Raw genomic sequence first — 22455 nt, forward strand, 5'->3', positions numbered from 1 at the left:
ACAATGGTGGCCACACACGCTATTGAAAGGGGACTGACATTGTACCCTGTGCTGTAGAACAAACTTATGAGATGGTGTATCGTGGTCAAAAACTTGACATGTCATCAATAAAATGCCAATGTTTCAATTAGCAATTGTTGGTTTGTTTTATATTGAACTGTTACAATTTTATTACATTTCAAACAAGTGGTAAGTTTCTTTTGCGTTTCAGAGGATATATATATATATATATATATATATATATATATATATATATATATATATATATATATATATATATATATATATATATATATATATATATATATATATATATATATATATATATATATATATATATTGCAACTCTTCATTTCTTTAAACAGAAGCAACGTGCCATTGAAAACGTGCATGTGAATCTAATCCTTCATCAACTCCACCATCAAAGTTGGATGGCAGTTAAGTTGTCACCCAGTCTGTCTGAGCAGATCTCAAAAAGTTATGGACAGATTCGGTCAAAACTTGGAAGACATGTTGGCTGTATGACAGCCTGGTGTTGGCGCAGTGGTTAGGGCAGCGGATTGGGATCCAAAAGGTCCTGAGTTCAATCCCCGTTGGGCCACTGAATTAATACACCAGGGGGTTCACTCAGCCTGTCATCCTTCCGAGGTCGGCGAAATGAGTTCCAGTGTACTGGGCCGGTGTATACCCCGGTTAAAATAGGTGTACCATACCCTTGTGTCGTAAGAGGCGACCAGGGTTGCGTCAGGAAGGGCGTCCGGCGTAAAACATGTGCCAAATCACTATGCGGATCATACGGATGATCCGCTGTGGCGACCCCGAACGGGACCAGCCAAAAGAAGAAGAAGAGAAGAAGATGTTGGCTGTATAACAAGGATGAATTGATTCTGTTTATGTGAAGATTCAGATCTGGTTAATACAATTTTTAGGTGATGCTTCTCCATTGAGAGATGGGGCCAAACACTATTTCACATGGTAGTTAGTTACGGATATGGACAGATGATGATAAACGGTGAACATCCACCTAAGTGGATGATTTGGGTAAGTAACAAGAACAAGCCGATTATATTTTGCTTAAAGTGCGGATGCAAATCCAGGCAATCAGTGGAATACAAAAACGTAAACCGTCCAACCTGGCAGAGGGTATGTGCTCCACAGAGTGCCATTCTAGTTTTCTATTTTCATTAACCATGTCATGACATGTTGTTAACCAATGCTAACGACAACACTTAGATTAATACAAATAAATAAATAAACAAACAAACTTACATTAGACACTCAAGTGATGTATTTACTTATAAACAACTTTGCCAGGATGTTCTTTACACTGTTGTGGCCAAAAATATTGGCACCCTTGCACTTTTTTCAAATAACTCACAATTTTCTCTAAAAATAAGTTAAAGTTGACAAAAGTATTTGGTCTGCACAATTCTGTATTTCACTGGTAATATTACAGAACCTTTGTTTTTGATTCAGAACTTAAAATATCCTTTTAAATAAGAAAATAAAGGAAATGGCATTGAAAAAATTGACACCCTCGATTTAATATTTGGTATCACTGCCTTTGGACAAAATAACTGCAATCAAGCATTGCCTATAGTTTTGTATGAGCTTCCTACACCTCTCTACTGGTAGTTTGGCCCACTCTTCTAATGGAAACTGCCCCAGTTCTCCCAGATTTGAAGGGTGCCTTCTCCCAACTGCTGTTTTCAGATCTCCCCACAGGTGTTCAATGGGATTTAGATCTGAACTCATTGCTGGCCACTTCAGAACAGTTCAGCGTTTTGTCTTGAACCATTCCTGGGTGCCTTTTGAAGTGTGTTTGAGGTCATTGTCCTGCGACAAGACCCATGACCTGTGACGGAGACCCAGCTTTCTGACACTGGGTTGAACATTGAACTCCACAATGCCATGCACACATTCAAGGCACCCAGTAACAGAGGCAGCACAGCAACCCCAAAACATCACTGAACCTCCTCCATGTTTGACTGGAGGGAAGATGTTCTTTTCTTTGAAGGCTTCATTTTACTTTCTGTAAACAGAGATGATGTGCTTCACCAAAAAGCTCTAATTTGGTCTAGTATCTCCACAGGACATTCTCCTAAAAGGATTTTGGCTTGTTCAGGTGTGTTTTGGTTAACTTCAGTCGGGCTTTTATATGTCCCTCTCTTAAGCCGCTGTCACACCTTGACGTTTTAGCCAGCGTATGGCAACGTATCAAAATGTATGTAAAACGCTGGCGTACGCTGAGCTATTGACGTTTTTTTCCAGTTTTGGGCGTATTCATAATGAGTTGGACGTATGCATAACATATTAGTAACGTACACAGAACGTTTCGACAACATATAGATAACTTATATCACCGAATTCTGAGCGTGTTGTCAGCGTTCACAACCTATGCCCAACAATAGTCTAACTTATGCATAGCGTGGCAGTGTATCGCTGACGATCACGTGACATAGCCAATTAAAAGGCTGCGGCTCGACGATTCAAATCATAACCGCTCTAGACATCGAAGTGTCAAGCCGCTGTCACACCTTGACGTTTTAGCCAGCGTATGCCGATGTATGAAAAATTTTCCGAATACGCTGGGACACGTCGAATATGTTATGGGTAAGTTTTGTATACGTTAAGAGCACGCTGAAGCACGCTGGCAAAAGTCGTAGTACGCCAACAAATTTTAAGCATGCTGAAAATTTTTTGACGTATGCCAGCGTATGACGCACACGTTCCGCCTAAGCTGGCCATAAGTTGTAGACACGTTATGCGATTGTTGACACACGTTACTTATAAGTTACTCATAAGTCGAGGTAATGTTTAGCGTACCCAAAACTTATTTCTAACCTATGAGTAACGTATCTCCAATGCATATTGACGTATTTGATATCTTCCGGACGACCACAGAACTTACTGAACGTGTTTCTAACTTACAGCTACAGTATAATGGCGTATTGGCAGCGTTTAGGGGAATTAGTATATAAAAATAGGGTTCACACAGGAGGAACCCATCAGTGTTCCAGACTCCATACACTCCATGGAAGTGTATTGGCCCCACCCCCCCCCCCCAAAAAAAAATGTGTATATATATATATATATATATATATATATATATATATATATATATATATATATATATATATATATATATATATCGATTTCTTCAAAATGTCAACAAGATTATATAAGAGGCAATGCCAGGTACCCCAGCTTATGATGAAACTTGCATGGAAAAATTAATGAATCTTCGCTGAATACGTGGTTATTTTCCCAGCCCCCTCCCACATAGTAACCATCACAGGCGATGCACATTTGCGACCGTAGAATGATGGCATGTATGGCTCACACATCAACCGGTCACACTTGATAAGCAAGCATGACAAATAGCTGAAGTAATCCTTCACACCACTTTAACCTTCAAAATGTGGTGTCCATGCAGAACACATTATTCAGTTGGCCAAATGCATAGTATTCTGCAGGTGCATGATCCAGGCTGCATGAGATGCGGGGCAGCATAGTTCATTCCAACAACGCGGTGGTGCATGGCCTGGCACAGTCATGCTCTACTAGGTACTCAGACTTTCTGTACGAGCCGTTTGTTTGGCCATCGTCTTGATATAAAACTGTTTATTGTGGCACCCTGTGACGTCAAGTCAATAAGGAGGAACACCTTCGATGACCAACAACATTTATGACAGCGCACTTTTCTGGCTGAGGGTAGAGTCTGCAACTTCTTTCATATACTTATTATTTACACTTTTGAAAATGGCTGTTTGGTCAAGCAGTTAAGACGAGTTTCTTTCACCACTGGCTGGTGTACATTTTATTCCCATGGTTGCTCAGTGGCGCCAAGCCACACTTGCATGGTGAATATACGAAACACCCATCGACGTGAGCCGGGAAGCTTTGGACATGCAGTGTAGCGAAATAAGCTTGTTCACGGTAAGTACATGTGTATATGTTGAGCGCACTTCAAACAAACTGATAGGGGAACACATACCAACACAAACACAATATTAAACTAGAACTGCCACTTTATAACTGCTGGCAGTGATGACCGGGTACCCGTACACGACGCCTTCAATACGACGTGAGACTTAAACTACGGTCGCAAAGTTTCGCGATGATAGGATGAGCGGTTCCGGAGAAAATGATATTTAATGTTGTTCTTGAATCCGACGTGGCTGCCAAACCGTGTGACCTATCGATTAGAAATTAACAAACTTATATTCACCGCTCGGGTGCGATACGTACGTGAAGTTTCCCCTCGATCTGACCGGCCGTTCTGGAGAAGATGATGTTTGTGGGTTTTAGGGTAAATTCGATGTGGCCGCCAAACCGTGTGACCTATCGATTAGAAATTAACAAACTTGTGAAAGGATGTCTTGGGGAAAGTATGCGTGAATTTTTCCTCGATCTGTCCGGCTGTTCTGGAGAAGAAGAATAAAAAAAATTATAAATTTTCATTCCAAGAGGGCTGATGAACCATGTGACCTATGACATCACAAATTTATATTCTGCTTCAAACCGTGTGTTGGAACACGTCTGTCAAGTTTAGTGTTAATCGGAAAAGGTGTGTTTTTCTATCCAAGATGGCCGCCACACAATGTGACGACGTCATAATTTTTAGCATGTCTTATTTTAGTATTTCATTATTTACTCTTCTTCTTCTCATTCATTTTTATTTACTCTCCTTCTTCATTATTTTTAACTCTTCTTCATTATTTTTCTCTTCTTCAATTTTTACTCTTCTTCTTTTTTTCCTCTTTCTTAATTATTTTTTACTCGTCTTCTTCATTATTTACTCTTCTTCATTTTTTACTCTTCTTCATTTATTACTCTTCATCACCATTTTATTACTCTTCTTCTTCTTTTTATTACTCTTCTTCTTCATTTCATTACTCTTCTTCATTATTTACTCTTCTTCTAAATTAAAATTAAGAGAGCTCGGCGTTGTTGTTGTTGTTGTTGTTGTTGTTCTTCTTCTTCTGGTGAAGACAGATCCTTTCGGACTCGACTATTTCATATACAGGATCCGTATCTCCTTAAATACTAAACACTTGTACACATCCTCACATTGAGGGTGCCTTTTGAGAGCGTCTATCATGAACTTTTAAATATATTTGGACATTTGCTTTAAAGTTTAGAAAAGTTCATGTTACTATTTAAAGATTATTCCATTCAATGTATTGCAATTTCATAAATACACTATTTTCTCGTCATGAACGACGCTCGTCCATGACTGATCTCGCTATTGGCTCCGTCAAGGCATGTGATGAAATATCGGAAGTTGTTTTTTTTCTTCTTCTTAAGTTCTTGTTCTTCTTCTTCTGGTGAAGACAAAACCTTTAGGACGTGACTCTTGGACACATTTGTCCTTGTTAACATATGTGCAGGCATGGGGCTAGATTATAGTAGCCAAGTCTTGCTTCGATAGGTTATGTGGTTCCAGAGAAAACATAATTTAATATAATTCTTGAGTCCAACATGGCTGCCAAACCATGTGACCTATCAATAAGAAATTAACAAACTTGTGAAAGGATGTCTTGCGGAAAGTTTTTGTGAATTTTTGCCTCAATCTGTCTGGCTGTTCTGGAGAAGAAGATTTTTAAAATTTAATAATTTTCAATCAAAGATGGCAGACGATCCATGTGATCTATGACATCATAAATTTAAATTCTGCTTCCAATCGTGTAGTGGAACACGTTTGTGAAGTTTCGTCTTTATCGGACAAAGTGCGTTATTCTATCCAAGACGGCCGCCAAACCATATGACGTCATAATTTTTAACGTGCATGCAGACATGGGGGTAGATTATATTGGCCAAGTTTCGCTTCGATAGGTTATGTGGTTCCGGAGAAAACATTATTTAATATAATTTTTGAATCCAACATGGCCGCCAAACCATGTGACCTATAAATTAGAAATTAACAAAGTTATATTCACTACTCGTGTGCACTACCCAGACCTCGGCCCTTGATACAACATGAGATGACAAAAAAACTTTAGATTCTGCTTTCAACTGTGTCGTGGAACATGCCTGTGAAGTTTCGTGTTAATCGGAAAAGGTTCGTTTTTCTATCCAAGATGGCCACCCAACTATGTGACTTGTGATGTCATAATTTCTACCATGTATGCAGACATCATGGGGGATGACAGTTGCAAACTTTTGCTTAGGTAGGTTAAGCTGTTCCAGAGAAAACATTATTTAATATTTTTCTTAAATCCAACATGGCCGCCAAACCATGTGACTTGTGACTTAATTTTTACCATGTATGCAGAATTGATGGAAGATGGCATTTGCAAATTTTTGCTTCGATAGGTTAAGCGGTTCCAGAGAAAACATTATTTAATATTTTTCTTAAATCCAACCTGGCTGCCAAACGATGTGACCTATCAATTAGAAATTAACAAACTTGTATTCCCGACTCATGTGCAATATGTGTGTGAAGTTTCCACTTGATAAGATCAGCCATTCTGAAGATGTTTGAAGGTTTTATGGTAAATTCAAGATGGCCGCCAAACCATGTGAACAATCAAGAAGAAATTAACAAACTTGAGAAAGCACCACATGGGGAATATAAGTGTAAAGTTTCATCTCAATCTGTCTTGCCGTTCTGGAGAAGATTTTAAAAATTTATTCATTTTCAATCCAAGATGGCTGCCGAACCATGTGACCTATAACATCATAAGTTTATATTCAGCTTCCCATCGGGGACCCTAACAAGTGTTTGAAGTTTCGTATAAATCGGATAAGGTCAGTTTTTCTATCCAAGATGGCTGCCAAACCATGTGACCTGTGACGTCATAATTTTTACTATGAATGCAGACATCATGGAGGATGATGGTTGCAAATTTTCGCTTCGATTGGTTATGTGATTCCAGAGAAAACATTGTTTAATATTTTTCATGAATCCAACATGGCTGCCAAACCATGTGACCTATCAATTAGAAATTAACAAACTTACATTCCCTACTCGTGAGCAATAAGTTTGTGAAGTTTCCCCTTGATCTGACGAGCCGTTCTGGAGAAGATGTTTGAAGGTTTAGGGTAAATTGAAGATGGCCACCAAACCATATGACCGATCAATAAGAAATTAACAAACTTGATAAAGGACCTCATGGGGAATGTGTGTGTAAAGTTTTTCCTCAATCTCTTGAGCCATTCTGGAGAAGATTTTTTTTTGTAATTCCCAAAACAAGATGGCTGCCGAACCAAGTGACCTATGACGTCATAATATATTTTTTTCTATGGTGAATTATTGTGCGGATGAGGCTCAAGAAATTTCAGATTTTTCCTATGCAGCGTAGTACCTAACGAATTTTAACCGGCACACCTCTTGACTGATGGCCTCACGAAAAATCACCCCTGTTCCCCATAAGGAGCTTATTCAAATTTATGAAGCGAAAACATTTTTACCCTGGAAAGTTTCAGAGATAGAGGTCCAAAGTTTTTCGGTTTTTTCAAGATGGCGCCCGTACCACGTGACCTATGACATCACAATTACCACTTAAGTTTGCTATCAAAAAAGATACATACTATGGTGAAAATTTTGTGTCGATCGGACTTCCCGTTCCTGAGAAAATGATTTTTAAAGCGAAAGAACCCGCAAAATTGCCGGTGGAAAAAGAGAAATAATAAATAAGAAATAAACAGACGAATAACAATAGGGTTCCCTGTCAGCATGACAGGGTACCCTAATAAAATAGAATGGCACTCAGATGAGTGCATACCTGCACCAGATTGAACAGCTTTCATTTTTTTTGTATCCCACTGATAAGCCGGATCTGCATCCAGACCTGAACAAAATCTAAATCGGCTTGTTCTTGTCACCTACCCAACTCATCCAGCAGGTTTTGTCATAATCCGTCCAAAACGTTTTGAGCTATAGTGCCGTATATCGGTTTTCATGGTCCCATCTCTCAATGATGAAGAATAACTTAAAAAAATTAATAAATAAAAATAAAAAATAGAAATTTCAAGTATCCTGATCCGGATCGTCACCAAAAATCGAATCAATTCGTCCTAGTCACAAACCGAACCTGTCCACCAAGTTTCGTCCGAATCCGGCCACAGCTTTTTTAGATATCCTCCTCACAGACAAATGGACAAAAAAAACGCAGGTGAATCATGAGGACAAGCAAGATGACACAAAGAACAGGAATGAGGACCAGTGCTTTTTCCACCCCCAATCGATCAAATACGGCAGACCCAGCTGGGTTTGGAAAATAATTAAACCTTCACAGCTCAGTGAGGACTTAAACCTCTGTGCAAACAGACAAGCTATTTTACTTGCTTTATTCTCAAATAACTGCAGTCAAACAAAGCTGCCTTCAGCACTGGGAACAAGACACCGTCGACCTTACCCAAGCTCCGTCATTCCTTCAACAAACTCCTTGCGTGAGAATTCGCATTGTGTCGCCGCCCGGAACTTCCATGCTACGATGAGGACTGTGACGCTGGCCGGGTCAAGCCGCAGATCCTCGCAGAATTGCTGCACGCCGTCGATGCCAATTTTTTCCTCGTCTGTAGGGTCTGAATATGTGGAATGAGAGGCAGACAAACACACCATTTACCAATGTTATCCAGACATTACAGCACACCATACAATTGGCAAGGTTGCAAATCCAATTATAGGTATTGATAAACAAGCTGTTACCAAAATTATAGGTACGTATGGAAGGGTCAAGCCTTCACAGCGAAAGGTTTAACCACTCCAAGTTTGCTTTTCAGGTGTTTACAGTACGACCTCAGAAACAGTCGTGCAATGCGACTGGTCCGACCGTACCTTTGTACCGATTGTAAAGTTGCTCAAGACGTTTACGGTCTACGGAGGTGCGGAGGCTTTCACGGTAGTAAAGATCGGGGTTCTGGAAGTAGCTGTCAATGGCCAGCTCCAGCTTCCAGTCGTTTTGCGACAGACAACCCACTGCAGTTTTTTCACTTGTTTGTGTGAAAGCCATAAACTGCCGCACCTTCTCCTTCTGGGATGATTTCAGCTTGTACTGTGGACAGGGGGGGGGGGGAAGAGAAAGGCAATTAATTTAGTAAACATTGAAGGAAGTAAGACAGACCTGCAATCAGCAGAAAAGGTGACCAAGGTGGTCCAATGAAGGACTTTCATCAAAAAGAAAAAGAAAAAAAAAAAAGAAAATAAAATAAAAAAAAAAACTTCACGGCCAAAGGTATTTAGAGACGTATCACCTCCAACCATCATGGAACTCAAAAATAAAGTGTTGGGGTGGAGCAAAATGAATGGTGAGGGTGAGAAAAGCTCAGTCGAGGAAATGCAGTTGCAAAGAACAAGAAGTAGTGGAAGGAACTTGTGGAAAGGTTTACAAGGCATGAGAAAACAAAATATTAGATATAGACAGATGAAGTTTCATCAACCAGTCACATTTAATATTTAAAAGTTTTAGTTTCAGAGATAAAGAAACGAAAAGTGTTGGTATAGATATAGACAAACTATGCCAAATACAGACTCCTTTCCAAAAATAAGAGCTTCCCCGAGATCAAAATACACTGGCTGGTCCAAATGAAATTAGACAGTCAAAATTTGGTTGAGACACAAACAACAGCCTAGAATTAATTTCAAAAACCACAAGCCTTCACAGTGCAGTGTGGCCTGAAATTTGCTTGACCCCTGTGCACCACCCTACCCTTAGCTGTGGTATGTGGCAACACTGACTCAGGAGGATGATGCAGTGCATCAATAATTATCGCAAGTACTGCACAATAAAACCTGCATATCAAGTTTAAGAACGAATGCTTTACTGGGGAGGGGTGAAGCAGCTTTCAGGCCACCCTGTACACTAGTGAGTGCCAGCAGGTGGGACAGCCTGCTTAAACGTCCCAAATGAAGGCCAGAATTCCTTGAAATGCAACAACCTGCGCCAGTGGAGAACCAACATGACGCTTTGTATCCGGATCCCGTTCAACTGACAATTATGGTGCATACTCGTAGCGGAGCTCCAGGGCGTATTGTGACCAGTCGAGAAACACTTCGACGCTGGAAACAATCATGCACGGCTCTCCGTTGCGATGCAGAATAATCAACTTAAGGTGCAATTTGGGCAAATATGTATAATTTGTTCAGGGTGCCAGAGATAACTTGCCTCTTTGCAAAAGACACCATGGGATCTTTAACGTCGACAAACGTCCAGTGCTGGCTTAACATCCCTCTGATGGACGGCAGAGACATTGATGCATCGGCCTGGATGCGAAACACCAGTGTGATAGCTTATAGCTGGGCCGGAATTCAAATCAAGGCGAGATGGCACAGAAATGAGTGCGCACACCTGTATGCTATCCTGTCAACACAATCAAAAATCAATGCACACCAATTAACACAGGTGAATTTGCTACTCTCTACAAGTGGTAAACTTGCCAGTCTTCCCAGATGATAAATGCCGACCAAAATAACACCAATAAAGGAAACAAAACTCAACATCAACAGCTTGATGAGCCAAGCTCCTGAAACGAAGCACCTTGCACAACACCAGCTGCCATTTCTCAAGTTTTTGCAACAACTATTACAAGAAGTTCTGATCTGATATATAATACTCTGTTACTGAGTGTCAGTGCTGCAGAAGCAATTTCTTGGCAAGAGTTATACTGGGTGGTTTGCCATTGCTTCCGAGCAGAAGTCAGGGGCAGGAATTTGGAATTTGGCCATGGCACTGGCGAAAGCTCAGACTCCTCAAAGGACATCGTGGGATATTTATTACATCTACCAACCAATGCCAGCAGATGGGACCCCAATTTAATGTCCATCCGAGTGACGGCACACTCATCGATGAATCGCCCTGCCTGTGAAACATCAGGATGACAGTTTATAGCGGGGTCGGGATTCAAACCCAGGTTAGACACCTTAGAGGTGAGTGCGTGTACCTTTAGGTCTAGGATATCTGACCAGCCTATTACAAGTAGTACAGTGCAACAATTGCTAAATCCATCACTTGATTATTTCTTTTTTTCAGTGTTGGGTTACTGGTGATTACGCACATGAGCACTTTTGACGCAAATTAACTTTTCTATAAAAGTTTATCACTTATGACGAGGTTGTTTCACGACACGCCACCATCAATGGAAATTATTATTCAGCTGAATCGCAAGACCAGTTGATACAAATAAAATAGGGGAAACTGCTCCAGCTGCTCAAAGTAAGTGGCTTTCCACAACTACAATGTTCCTACATGTGCACATCAAAAGTTTAACTGTGAATTCTGGAAGAAGTCATATAAAATAATCATCACAAACACTAACTATGAATGTTATACCACACCAAATACTTCAAAAATTTCACTCTCTGCCCCCACCATCACCACAACCACAACCACCAATCTGGATTCTTAAACTTCAGAAGACAAACTCCTTAGTGTGCCAGCCCTTCTAAAAACTCAGAATACCCAATACAGAAAATGTCAGTGATGCTTTAAATTTCAAGCATCCATTATATGATTGATAGAAACCGACAAAAATGAGAAAGATAACACACATGGCATTAACGAGTATGAAAACCATGATCACCATTTTTGTTTTGATAAAACCGATCGTAATAGTTCCAAAATAACCATAACAAAGGAATGCAATTTTTGAATTGTGCTATCAAAAAAAAAACAATAAAATAAAAAGAACATGTGACATTCACTGAACAGGTGGCAGCTTCAAACAGACTCGCTCAAGCTTTAAATAGTTTAACCTAACTCCTAGTCCATATACCCTGGGGACAAATAATCCACACTGCCAAGAATAAACAATTTTCACCATGACTTGCATTTCAACCCATTACACAACCTCAAATCTCCTTTTGTACTCCATATACCAATAATGCAATAGGTCACATGTTGCAACCAACTTACAGATGTCAAACAAGCAGCAAAATGGAGATACTGGTTATAAACAAATAAACCGAGTATAAAAACACCATCGAAATTTAGAAATGTTACAATGGAGGCGCATCACTAACCTTACAACCCTTCACAAACATTTACAAAGCTCTAATGGAGACACAAAAAAAATAAAATAAAACGGGCAGATAAAATAAATCCATGCAGACAAACTTACGAGTCAGCTAAATTGGGAGAATGGCATTCATATGGGATTGTTGGAATTGCATGGACCAAATCTGGACGATGATTAAAGATTGCAGATCATATACTTTCACACTTAAAAAGGGACAGTGAACAATTCTGAAAAAAAAATATTTTTTAATCCAATCAAGACCAAATTTTTAACTCCACATTCTTACATAAAATAATTTAAGAAATAAGCTTACACAACTTATTAGCGGTTATTGCCATTTGCTGCGGAGGAAGCTACATCTCATTTTTGGTGACATGGATGACAAACATCCTGATAAGAACAAGAAGAGACAGACAGAAGGAGAACTTCTCACTCAGAGTAGTGAATATGTGGAATGGTCTCCCGAGAAAGGTAGATCATTAACTAGAGGCATTGGGGGGGATATAGGGGCACATGGACATTGGTAGGCGAGTGTATACACGGATAGCCATTGTGACGTCTGCAAGAGGGTCTTGTCAAAAGGAGAATGCACACACAGTACACTAACCATTTCTTCGTTCCTGTTCCGACAACCCCCTTGAACCCCCAGACGAAAAAAAAAATAATACCCCTGCCTGGTGACGTCCCCATGCCTGCCCCACTGCTCATCATCTCAAAGTCCCTCTCCCTACCCTCCAGTAAAATTCAGCAAATTATCGATTAAATTTATGTGTGTGGATAAAGCACCGGCGTGGTGAACAAAGAGAATCCTCCCATTTCCAAGTTCCTTGTTCCTCTGTTCTACGTTTGAACCCCCCCCCAAAAACGCGATTTGAAGTCATTTAACTTGAGGGTAAAATCAGGACATAATAGCAAAGCTTCACACCCCTTCAGTGAGTCCTGCACGATCAGTGATCGATTTCTGCGAAGGAGCTTTGAAAATTTTATTAGATGTTGTGGTCAAGTGATGAATCTTCAAACTGTTTGTAATCACAATTTTCAGAGGTAGGTGGGACTTTACAAAAACAAAAGAACTTTGAACGAGTTGGTGCAAGAAAATCTAGAGGGTTCATAGAACATCTTACCCCGAGCAGTCTTGAGAACAAATGAAATAAAATAAAAATTGAAAAAAATAAAAATAAAAAGGACATGGGCGGGATCTGCGAGCAGTGAATTTGATTTGTCAAGATGATGTAAAAGGCCGTAATATTTTGTCCAAGTACTGCTAAGGGCCCTGTCACACATTGACGTTTCCGTTTTAGCCAGTGTATGGCAACTTATCAAAATGTATGTAAAACCCTGGCGTACGCTGAACTATTCATGTTTTTTTTCAGTTTTGGGCCTACTCATAAGGAGTTGGACGTATGCATAACGTATTAGTAATGTACACAGAACGTTTCGATAACTTATACCAACGAATGCTTAGCGTGTTGTTGGCGTTCACAACCTATGCCCAACGATAGTCTAACTTATGCATAGCGTGGCAGCGTATCGCCGACGACCACGTTGCGTAGCCTATTAAAAAGGCTGCCCCTCGACGATTCAAATCATAACCGCACTAGACATCGAAGTGTCAACATCACCGTCATGCCGAAGAAAACTTCAAAGAATGCTGCAAAGAAGTCTCCTGGCCGTGGCCGTGGACGCGGACGCAAGGAGGATCCATCATCACCCACACCCTCCCCATCATGCTCACCTACTACTACTACTGACATGGACATCTACTCATCATGGAGTCTGAAACACTGATGGGTTCCTCCTGTGTGAACCCCATTTTTATATACCAATTCCCCTAAATGCTGCCAATACGCCATTATACGGTAGCTGTAAGTTAGAAACACGTTCAGTCAGTTCTGTGGTCGTCCGGAAGATGTCAAATACGTCTACATACGTCAATATGCATTCAAGATACGTTACACATAGGTTATAAATAAGTTTTGGGTACGCTAGACATTACCTCGATGTATTTCGACTTATGAGTAACTTACAAGTAACGCGTGTTGACGTGTGTCAACGATCGCATAACGTGCCTACAACTTATGGCCAGCGTATGCAGAACGTGAGAGTCATACGCCGAGCACGTCGAAAAGTTTTGAGCATGCTTAAAATTTGTCGACGAGTTCGGCGTACTACGACGTATGCCAGCGTGCTCTTAACGTATACAATAACTTACCCATAACGTATTCGCCAAATTTTTCATACGTCGGCATATGCTGGCTAAAATGTCAAGGTGTGACAGGGCCTTAAACGAAAGGTTTTTGAAAGCGTCAAAAAAGTCACATTGTGTTCTACGGTGTTCAAGTATATAATTCAATTGAAATAAAAAAAATGATTTTAAAGATTCTAGAAATAAAATTTTGGAGGTTTACCACTATTGATGCAGCGTCTTATACATGTTACATTAGTTGTTCATGCCTATTGTTTGCACCCTTTATGACGTCTTTAAAAACAGGAAATTCTCCGTTTTGAAAGATTTTCAATTTTGTTTGGCCACAATAGACAGAGTAAGAAAATTCTCTCACTCCTCTGCACAACTGGGTCGAAATCAGTCAAAGTACTGCTAAACTACAGGTTTGTTTTCCGAATGGTGTTCAAAATACAACATTCAAATGAAATCAAGTTGGTCCTCAACATATACAATGACGCTTATAGACAGGCAGAAAAGTGAACCAATTGCTCAACCCCGCTCTCGCTTTGCACGATAATTGTGCATAAAACAAAACAAAGCTCAGCTGTAGAGTTCGGCACATGTACAACGGCATACTCATCCATAACTGCAGGTCCGCGTTATCACGTAGTCCAAACTCATGGAATAAAAAAAGTGATCATTAACATACACAAAAGCTCCAATAAGCAGTGCACGAAGCTCAAAGGTAAATCAACAAAACAACAAAACAAATTCCTGATTTTTCCCCCAAAAATTTCTCAAAACCATGAGGGAAGCTGGGGAGCTCTTTAAACCCACACCAGTGTGATTACCAAAAGGAATGGGAGAATTCATTGGAAATACAATCATGGAGTCAGAACTATTTTTGAGAACAAAACTGTATGACAAAATGTGTAGCGTGAATCGAGATTTAAATCAGGGAAGGCGATTTGACAATCGTTACTTTATGGGAGATGCACAATAATTATGGACACAAGAACACTTCAGAAAGAAAAGCTTGAAGATTTCCTCATAAATCTTCAAGCTTGGTACACTTGGCAAATCCACACGATGTGGATAAAGGCAAAGTGTAATAAATTCAGACGACGGGGGGAGGGGGGGGGGGTTGGGAAGGAGGGGGAGGAGACACTTCCAATACTTAGGACTAGTTTGTGCCAGCCCCTTAAGACTCTTCGGAGGTTTGCACACTTGCCTTTAAACTGTCGAGCCTGAGTTTGAATTTCAATCAAGCTATAAACCGTCAAGCTGGCGTTTTCACATGCAAGGTAATTGGTCTGTCGACAGGACGTGAAGCTGAAAGACTCATCTGTCAGCAATGGTCATTGTCAGACGTTAAATATCCCACCGAGTCTTTCAGGAAGTGTAGACGAGTCATCAGCGGCATCCTGGCCAAATTACAAATCCCTGCTGCCTTCAGTCGAGTATCCTGCAACGGAGTGACTATCCATCCAAGACTGCTTCAAGCTTCAAAAACAAATAAACAAACAAGGTCCTTGACCCATCGTGAATCCCCCAAAAAACTCTGTCAAGAATACGAGTGCTCATAAATATATTTTGGAGTATGCAAATGATACCTTCCTGTCCGTCGTACAAAATTCACAGGAAGCCTCGTTTGCTCCTCTTTTCTTCCTGCCTGTGGAACCGACTTCCATATTCTCTTCAATCTCATTCTTCACTCCAGATGTATTCACAAACATCTCAAATGTTCCCCATTCCAAAACCATGATCTTTACTGCCCCTGCCACCCCACTCACCCTTTCCCAACCCAAAGACCACCTCCTTCCAAATTTCAAGTCTTTCTTTCCTGAGAGCTTGCTTCTGTATCCATCTTGTCCACCCCATGCATCCTTTCCCGTCCCCCTCATCTAGTGTTTGTCCCAAGTCTCCCTCGATTTTGTCATTCAACCCTGAGGTTGTCGTTTCTCTCCCTTCCCTCATGTTCCTTTGGTTCTGTTGCGTGCTGATCCATTCAGTGTTCCAGCTCTTCCACGAGCCTGGTCTCGGAATACAAATAAATAATAATAAAAAAAGGCCGGACCCAAAGCACCAAGACGAGGAAATCTGCAATCGATTTACACATCAACTAACAACAGAACGTCATGACACCAGCAAACAAGTTTTCTACACACTACTATACAATTTGTAGTCAAAATGTCAGCACACACAACCATTACTTATTCCACAACCATTAGACTCTACCTGAACATCATGCCCTCCCTTTGAAGCACCACAAAATGTAATATTACAGTATTAACTTTCAAAGAATTTGGAGATCAATCCACTTGGGTGGAATAAAAGTGACAGTTTAAGAAAATAGCCCCCTCCCCCCCCCTCCAATTTTTTTTTTTAATGATACGATAAATGATAAAAAGATATTTTGGTTTTTCAATGCCTTTTATAGATCGTCCTGGAGGGAACAAATTGCATTTCAGGGATCATCGTGATAGCACATTTCCAGCAAAACAGCTGCGTCAAGGGAAGAAACCCACAAAGGCAGAGGTCATAGTGAAAAGCAAGAATGTTGAAATCTCTTCCAACGAAACTTCTCATTTCCATTGGGGTGAAGGAAAAGAAGTCAAACTTTTATCTTTCACCAAAAGTAAATACATATCTCATGGTGAAAAGAGCAAGACATTGTCGACGAGAAGGGCACTCGGTGGAGCACATACCTCCACCACGTAAAGCGTGATCCACAACAACATCTGGGGCCCATTAAGTTTTTTGAAACATCATGCTATACAGTTCTATATCGTTTTTGGCCAGATTTCTCAATGGTGAAGAATCACTTTTAAAAAAATTCTTGTACTTAGATCCGGATCCGGATCTTCACCAAAATCTAATCAGTTCGTACTTGTCACACACTGAACCTGCCCACAAAATTTCATCCAAATCGGTCTACAACTTTTTGAGATGTCCTGTACAGACAGACAGACAGACAGAAAGGGGTGAAAACACAACTTCCTTCATCTTCAGTGGGGGAAGTAACGACAAGGGCACTCGGTCGAGCGCATACCTCCACCACATAATGCCTGATCCACGACAACATATAGATCTGGCCCAACACAGTTTTGAAATATCATGCCATATATCGTTTTTGGCCCCATTTGTCAATGGTGATGGTTGTATGGCAGCTTAACTGCCAGGGTAGCTATCATATCATTTCTTGAAGTGCGACTGTGTCGCTGATGCAGTGCCCCTCCACCAGTACACACACTGGAATCAGTTTGTCCTCGTCACACACCCAACCTGTCCACCGAAATTCATCCGAATCCATCTACAACTTTTTGAGATATCCTGTACAGACAGGCAGACAGAGACAGGCAGGCAGACAGACAGGCAGGCAGACAGACAGGCAGGCAGGCAGACAGGCATGGGTGAAAACATAACCTCCTTCCACCTTCGGTGATGCAAGTAAAATACAGAATGGATTTAAAGATCTGTTTGTTTGGGCCAAATCCCTCAAGACTCGGGTACACGACCCGCCAGGAGACTCAAACATGTCCGGTTCGTACGTCATGGGATCCACGACAATATGAACGAGATGTTAAAACGTCAAGAGATTCAAACAACAAACATTCCCAATGAGAAAACACGACCGTGACGAGGAGACGTGAACTTAACCACGGCAAATTCCACCCCCTCCCCCCACAACTCCCAAGCATCCACGATAATTTGGCCACGACAAATCACGATCCCCGATTCTAATCGAAGCGATAGGATCTCGACCTAATGACCCCAACTTTTATACCTTTCCCAACCCTGAAGCGCGAACCTAACCGCGGTCTAGTAACTCGAACAACGAGGCCGGCACCTCATACTGAAGCCTGAACGTCTAACCTCGCACCACCCGACCGAGAGTCTCTGTCCCTTGTCCTTCACAGGCCTCATGGCACACACGGTATCCGCGTCGCCGTCAGCCCCCTTCGCTGGTAGTAAAGACCCATGGAGGGGAAGGCCCCGACTCACCATGGCGGCGGCCCGGCTCGGGGCTGCCCGCCGCGCGCCTGCAGGACCCGCAAGACCGCCGAGACTCGGACTCCGAGCCTGCCGAAACATCGCCCGTACGGCCGCTATTTTTCTCTCCTTATTTCTATCGCCATCCGTCTCCCTGTTGCCTTCCTCTCTCGAGTCACGCGGCATATTCAGTATTTCCTCCTTCGTCGTTCTCCTTTTCTTCCTCACAACTCGACGGGAAATTCCTCGAGACGTGCTGCGCGCGAAACAGGCGCCAGCTCAGGCAGCCCCTCCTAGGGGTCCTGATAACGTGATCGCGCTCGTGCCCCTCTTAACTCATCACCAGTTGTTGCTGTTCGAGGTGAGTTTCGTGTATTACTTGGAATTGATTAACCGATGCGGACGGAGGCCGCGAGTGACGAAAACCTCGTGGAAAGATACGTTTCCCTGGCTCACAAGAGCAGAAGGTTGAATTTAGGCGGGATAAGGAGTCGGGATCGACTTCTTGGTTACCTGGGCGGGTGGTACACCTCGCTCAACGTCATGTTCGTTTCATCCGCAGGTCTACCTGTCCGCCCATCGACACGAGCCTTCACCAGTCACACGAGGTCTTCAATCCTGAGATTACACTTGAGGTTCGAGGAGATACCCGCGGACCGAGCGGGTTTACATAACCACGGGTTGAATGGGTCTTTTGTTTCAAACCTCGTCCTGTGGTCTCATGGCAGCAAACACTGGGAAATACAACATCAAACTTAAAACGGGCTCTCTTTATACACATCAAACTTAAAACGGGCTCTCTTTATACACATCAAACTTAAAACGGGCTCTCTTTATACACATCATCAAACTTAAAACGGACTCTCTTTATACACATCAAACTTAAAACGGGCTCTCTTTATACACATCAAACTTAAAACGGGCTCTCTTTATACACATCATCAAACTTAAAACGGGCTCTCTTTATACACATCAAACTTAAAACGGGCTCTCTTTATACACATCATCAAACTTAAAACGGGCTCTCTTTATACACAACATCAAACTTAAAACGGGCTCTCTTTATACACATCAAACTTAAAACGGGCTCTCTTTATACACAACATCAAACTTAAAACGGACTCTCTTTATACACAACATCAAACTTAAAACGGACTCTCTTTATACACAACATCAAACTTAAAACGGACTCTCTTTATACACATCAAACTTAAAACGGGCTCTCTTTATACACAACATCAAACTTAAAACGGGCTCTCTTTATACACAACATCAAACTTAAAACGGGCTCTCTTTATACACATCAAACTTAAAACGGGCTCTCTTTATACACAACATCAAACTTAAAACGGGCTCTCTTTATACACAACATCAAACTTAAAACGGACTCTCTTTATACACATCAAACTTAAAACGGGCTCTCTTTATACACATCAAACTTAAAACGGGCTCTCTTTATACACATCATCAAACTTAAAACGGGCTCTCTTTATACACATCAAACTTAAAACGGGCTCTCTTTATACACATCATCAAACTTAAAACGGGCTCTCTTTATACACAACATCAAACTTAAAACGGGCTCTCTTTATACACATCAAACTTAAAACGGGCTCTCTTTATACACAACATCAAACTTAAAACGGACTCTCTTTATACACAACATCAAACTTAAAACGGACTCTCTTTATACACATCAAACTTAAAACGGGCTCTCTTTATACACAACATCAAACTTAAAACGGGCTCTCTTTATACACAACATCAAACTTAAAACGGGCTCTCTTTATACACAACATCAAACTTAAAACGGGCTCTCTTTATACACATCAAACTTAAAACGGGCTCTCTTTATACACAACATCAAACTTAAAACGGGCTCTCTTTATACACAACATCAAACTTAAAACGGACTCTCTTTATACACATCAAACTTAAAACGGACTCTCTTTATACACAACATCAAACTTAAAACAGGCTCTCTTTATACACATCAAACTTAAAACGGACTCTCTTTATACACAACATCAAACTTAAAACGGACTCTCTTTATACACATCAAACTTAAAACGGACTCTCTTTATACACATCAAACTTAAAACGGGCTCTCTTTATACACAACATCAAACTTAAAACGGGCTCTCTTTATACACATCAAACTTAAAACGGGCTCTCTTTATACACAACATCAAACTTAAAACGGGCTCTCTTTATACACATCAAACTTAAAACGGGCTCTCTTTATACACAACATCAAACTTAAAACGGACTCTCTTTATACACATCAAACTTAAAACGGGCTCTCTTTATACACAACATCAAACTTAAAACGGACTCTCTTTATACACATCAAACTTAAAACGGGCTCTCTTTATACACATCAAACTTAAAACGGACTCTCTTTATACACATCAAACTTAAAACGGGCTCTCTTTATACACATCAAACTTAAAACGGGCTCTCTTTATACACAACATCAAACTTAAAACGGGCTCTCTTTATACACAACATCAAACTTAAAACGGGCTCTCTTTATACACATCAAACTTAAAACGGGCTCTCTTTATACACATCAAACTTAAAACGGGCTCTCTTTATACACAACATCAAACTTAAAACGGGCTCTCTTTATACACAACATCAAACTTAAAACGGGCTCTCTTTATACACAACATCAAACTTAAAACGGGCTCTCTTTATACACATCAAACTTAAAACGGGCTCTCTTTATACACATCAAACTTAAAACGGGCTCTCTTTATACACAACATCAAACTTAAAACGGACTCTCTTTATACACAACATCAAACTTAAAACGGACTCTCTTTATACACAACATCAAACTTAAAACAGGCTCTCTTTATACACATCAAACTTAAAACGGGCTCTCTTTATACACAACATCAAACTTAAAACGGACTCTCTTTATACACATCAAACTTAAAACGGACTCTCTTTATACACATCAAACTTAAAACGGGCTCTCTTTATACACAACATCAAACTTAAAACGGGCTCTCTTTATACACATCAAACTTAAAACGGGCTCTCTTTATACACAACATCAAACTTAAAACGGGCTCTCTTTATACACATCAAACTTAAAACGGGCTCTCTTTATACACAACATCAAACTTAAAACGGACTCTCTTTATACACATCAAACTTAAAACGGGCTCTCTTTATACACAACATCAAACTTAAAACGGACTCTCTTTATACACATCAAACTTAAAACGGGCTCTCTTTATACACAACATCAAACTGAAAACGGGCTCTCTTTATACACATCAAACTTAAAACGGACTCTCTTTATACACATCAAACTTAAAACAGGCTCTCTTTATACACATCAAACTTAAAACGGGCTCTCTTTATACACATCAAACTTAAAACGGGCTCTCTTTATACACAACATCAAACTTAAAACGGGCTCTCTTTATACACAACATCAAACTTAAAACGGGCTCTCTTTATACACAACATCAAACTTAAAACGGGCTCTCTTTATACACAACTTCAAACTTAAAACGGGCTCTCTTTATACACATCAAACTTAAAACGGGCTCTCTTTATACACAACATCAAACTTAAAAGCAGACTCTCTTTATACACAACATGAAACTTAAAACGGGCTCTCTTTATACACAACATCAAACTTAAAATGGGCTCTCTTTATACACAACATCAAACTTAAAACGGACTCTCTTTATACACAACATCAAACTTAAAACGGGCTCTCTTTATACACAACATCAAACTTAAAACGGGCTCTCTTTATACACATCAAACTTAAAACGGGCTCTCTTTATACACAACATCAAACTTAAAACGGGCTCTCTTTATACACATCAAACTTAAAACGGGCTCTCTTTATACACAACATCAAACTTAAAACGGGCTCTCTTTATACACAACATCAAACTTAAAACGGGCTCTCTTTATACACATCAAACTTAAAACGGGCTCTCTTTATACACATCAAACTTAAAACGGGCTCTCTTTATACACAACATCAAACTTAAAACGGACTCTCTTTATACACAACATCAAACTTAAAACGGGCTCTCTTTATACACAACATCAAACTTAAAACGGGCTCTCTTTATACACAACATCAAACTTAAAACGGGCTCTCTTTATACACAACATCAAACTTAAAACGGGCTCTCTTTATACACATCAAACTTAAAACGGGCTCTCTTTATACACAACATCAAACTTAAAACGGGCTCTCTTTATACACAACATCAAACTTAAAACGGGCTCTCTTTATACACAACATCAAACTTAAAACGGGCTCTCTTTATACACAACATCAAACTTAAAATGGG

The 22455-nt window shown here is 40.4% G+C and overlaps 2 protein-coding genes across 5 annotated transcripts in view; one reads left to right on the forward strand and one right to left on the reverse strand.

The window, feature by feature from the left end:
• The window catches only part of LOC147026166 (DCN1-like protein 1), a 48158-nt gene extending 29797 nt beyond the window's left edge, over nucleotides 1-18361 (reverse strand). Inside the window, exons 1-4 of one of the 4 annotated variants that reach the window (XM_085881290.1) lie at nucleotides 18005-18019; nucleotides 10113-10307; nucleotides 8786-9002; nucleotides 8364-8532 (exon numbers count right to left, since the gene is read on the reverse strand). In XM_085881290.1, the coding sequence (XP_085737416.1) occupies nucleotides 8364-8532; nucleotides 8786-8960 (344 nt within the window). In that variant the 5' untranslated portion in view covers nucleotides 8961-9002; nucleotides 10113-10307; nucleotides 18005-18019. Of the gene's footprint in view, nucleotides 1-8363; nucleotides 8533-8785; nucleotides 9003-10112; nucleotides 10308-17978 lie in introns of all 4 variants that reach the window. The other 3 variants (XM_085881289.1, XM_085881288.1, XM_085881291.1) reach the window with 3 other exon arrangements.
• Nucleotides 18198-22455, forward strand: part of SLC9D1 (solute carrier family 9 member D1) — a 52618-nt gene continuing 48360 nt past the window's right edge. Inside the window, 2 exon segments of the mRNA XM_085881292.1 lie at nucleotides 18198-18482; nucleotides 18684-18756. The gene's annotated coding sequence lies outside the window, so the exon portion shown is untranslated.

Source organism: Eptatretus burgeri, chromosome 5 (assembly GCF_056783735.1).
Source record: "Eptatretus burgeri isolate ZD-2024b chromosome 5, Ebu_testis_v1, whole genome shotgun sequence".
In the NCBI taxonomy this organism is placed as follows: Eukaryota; Metazoa; Chordata; class Myxini; order Myxiniformes; family Myxinidae; genus Eptatretus; species Eptatretus burgeri.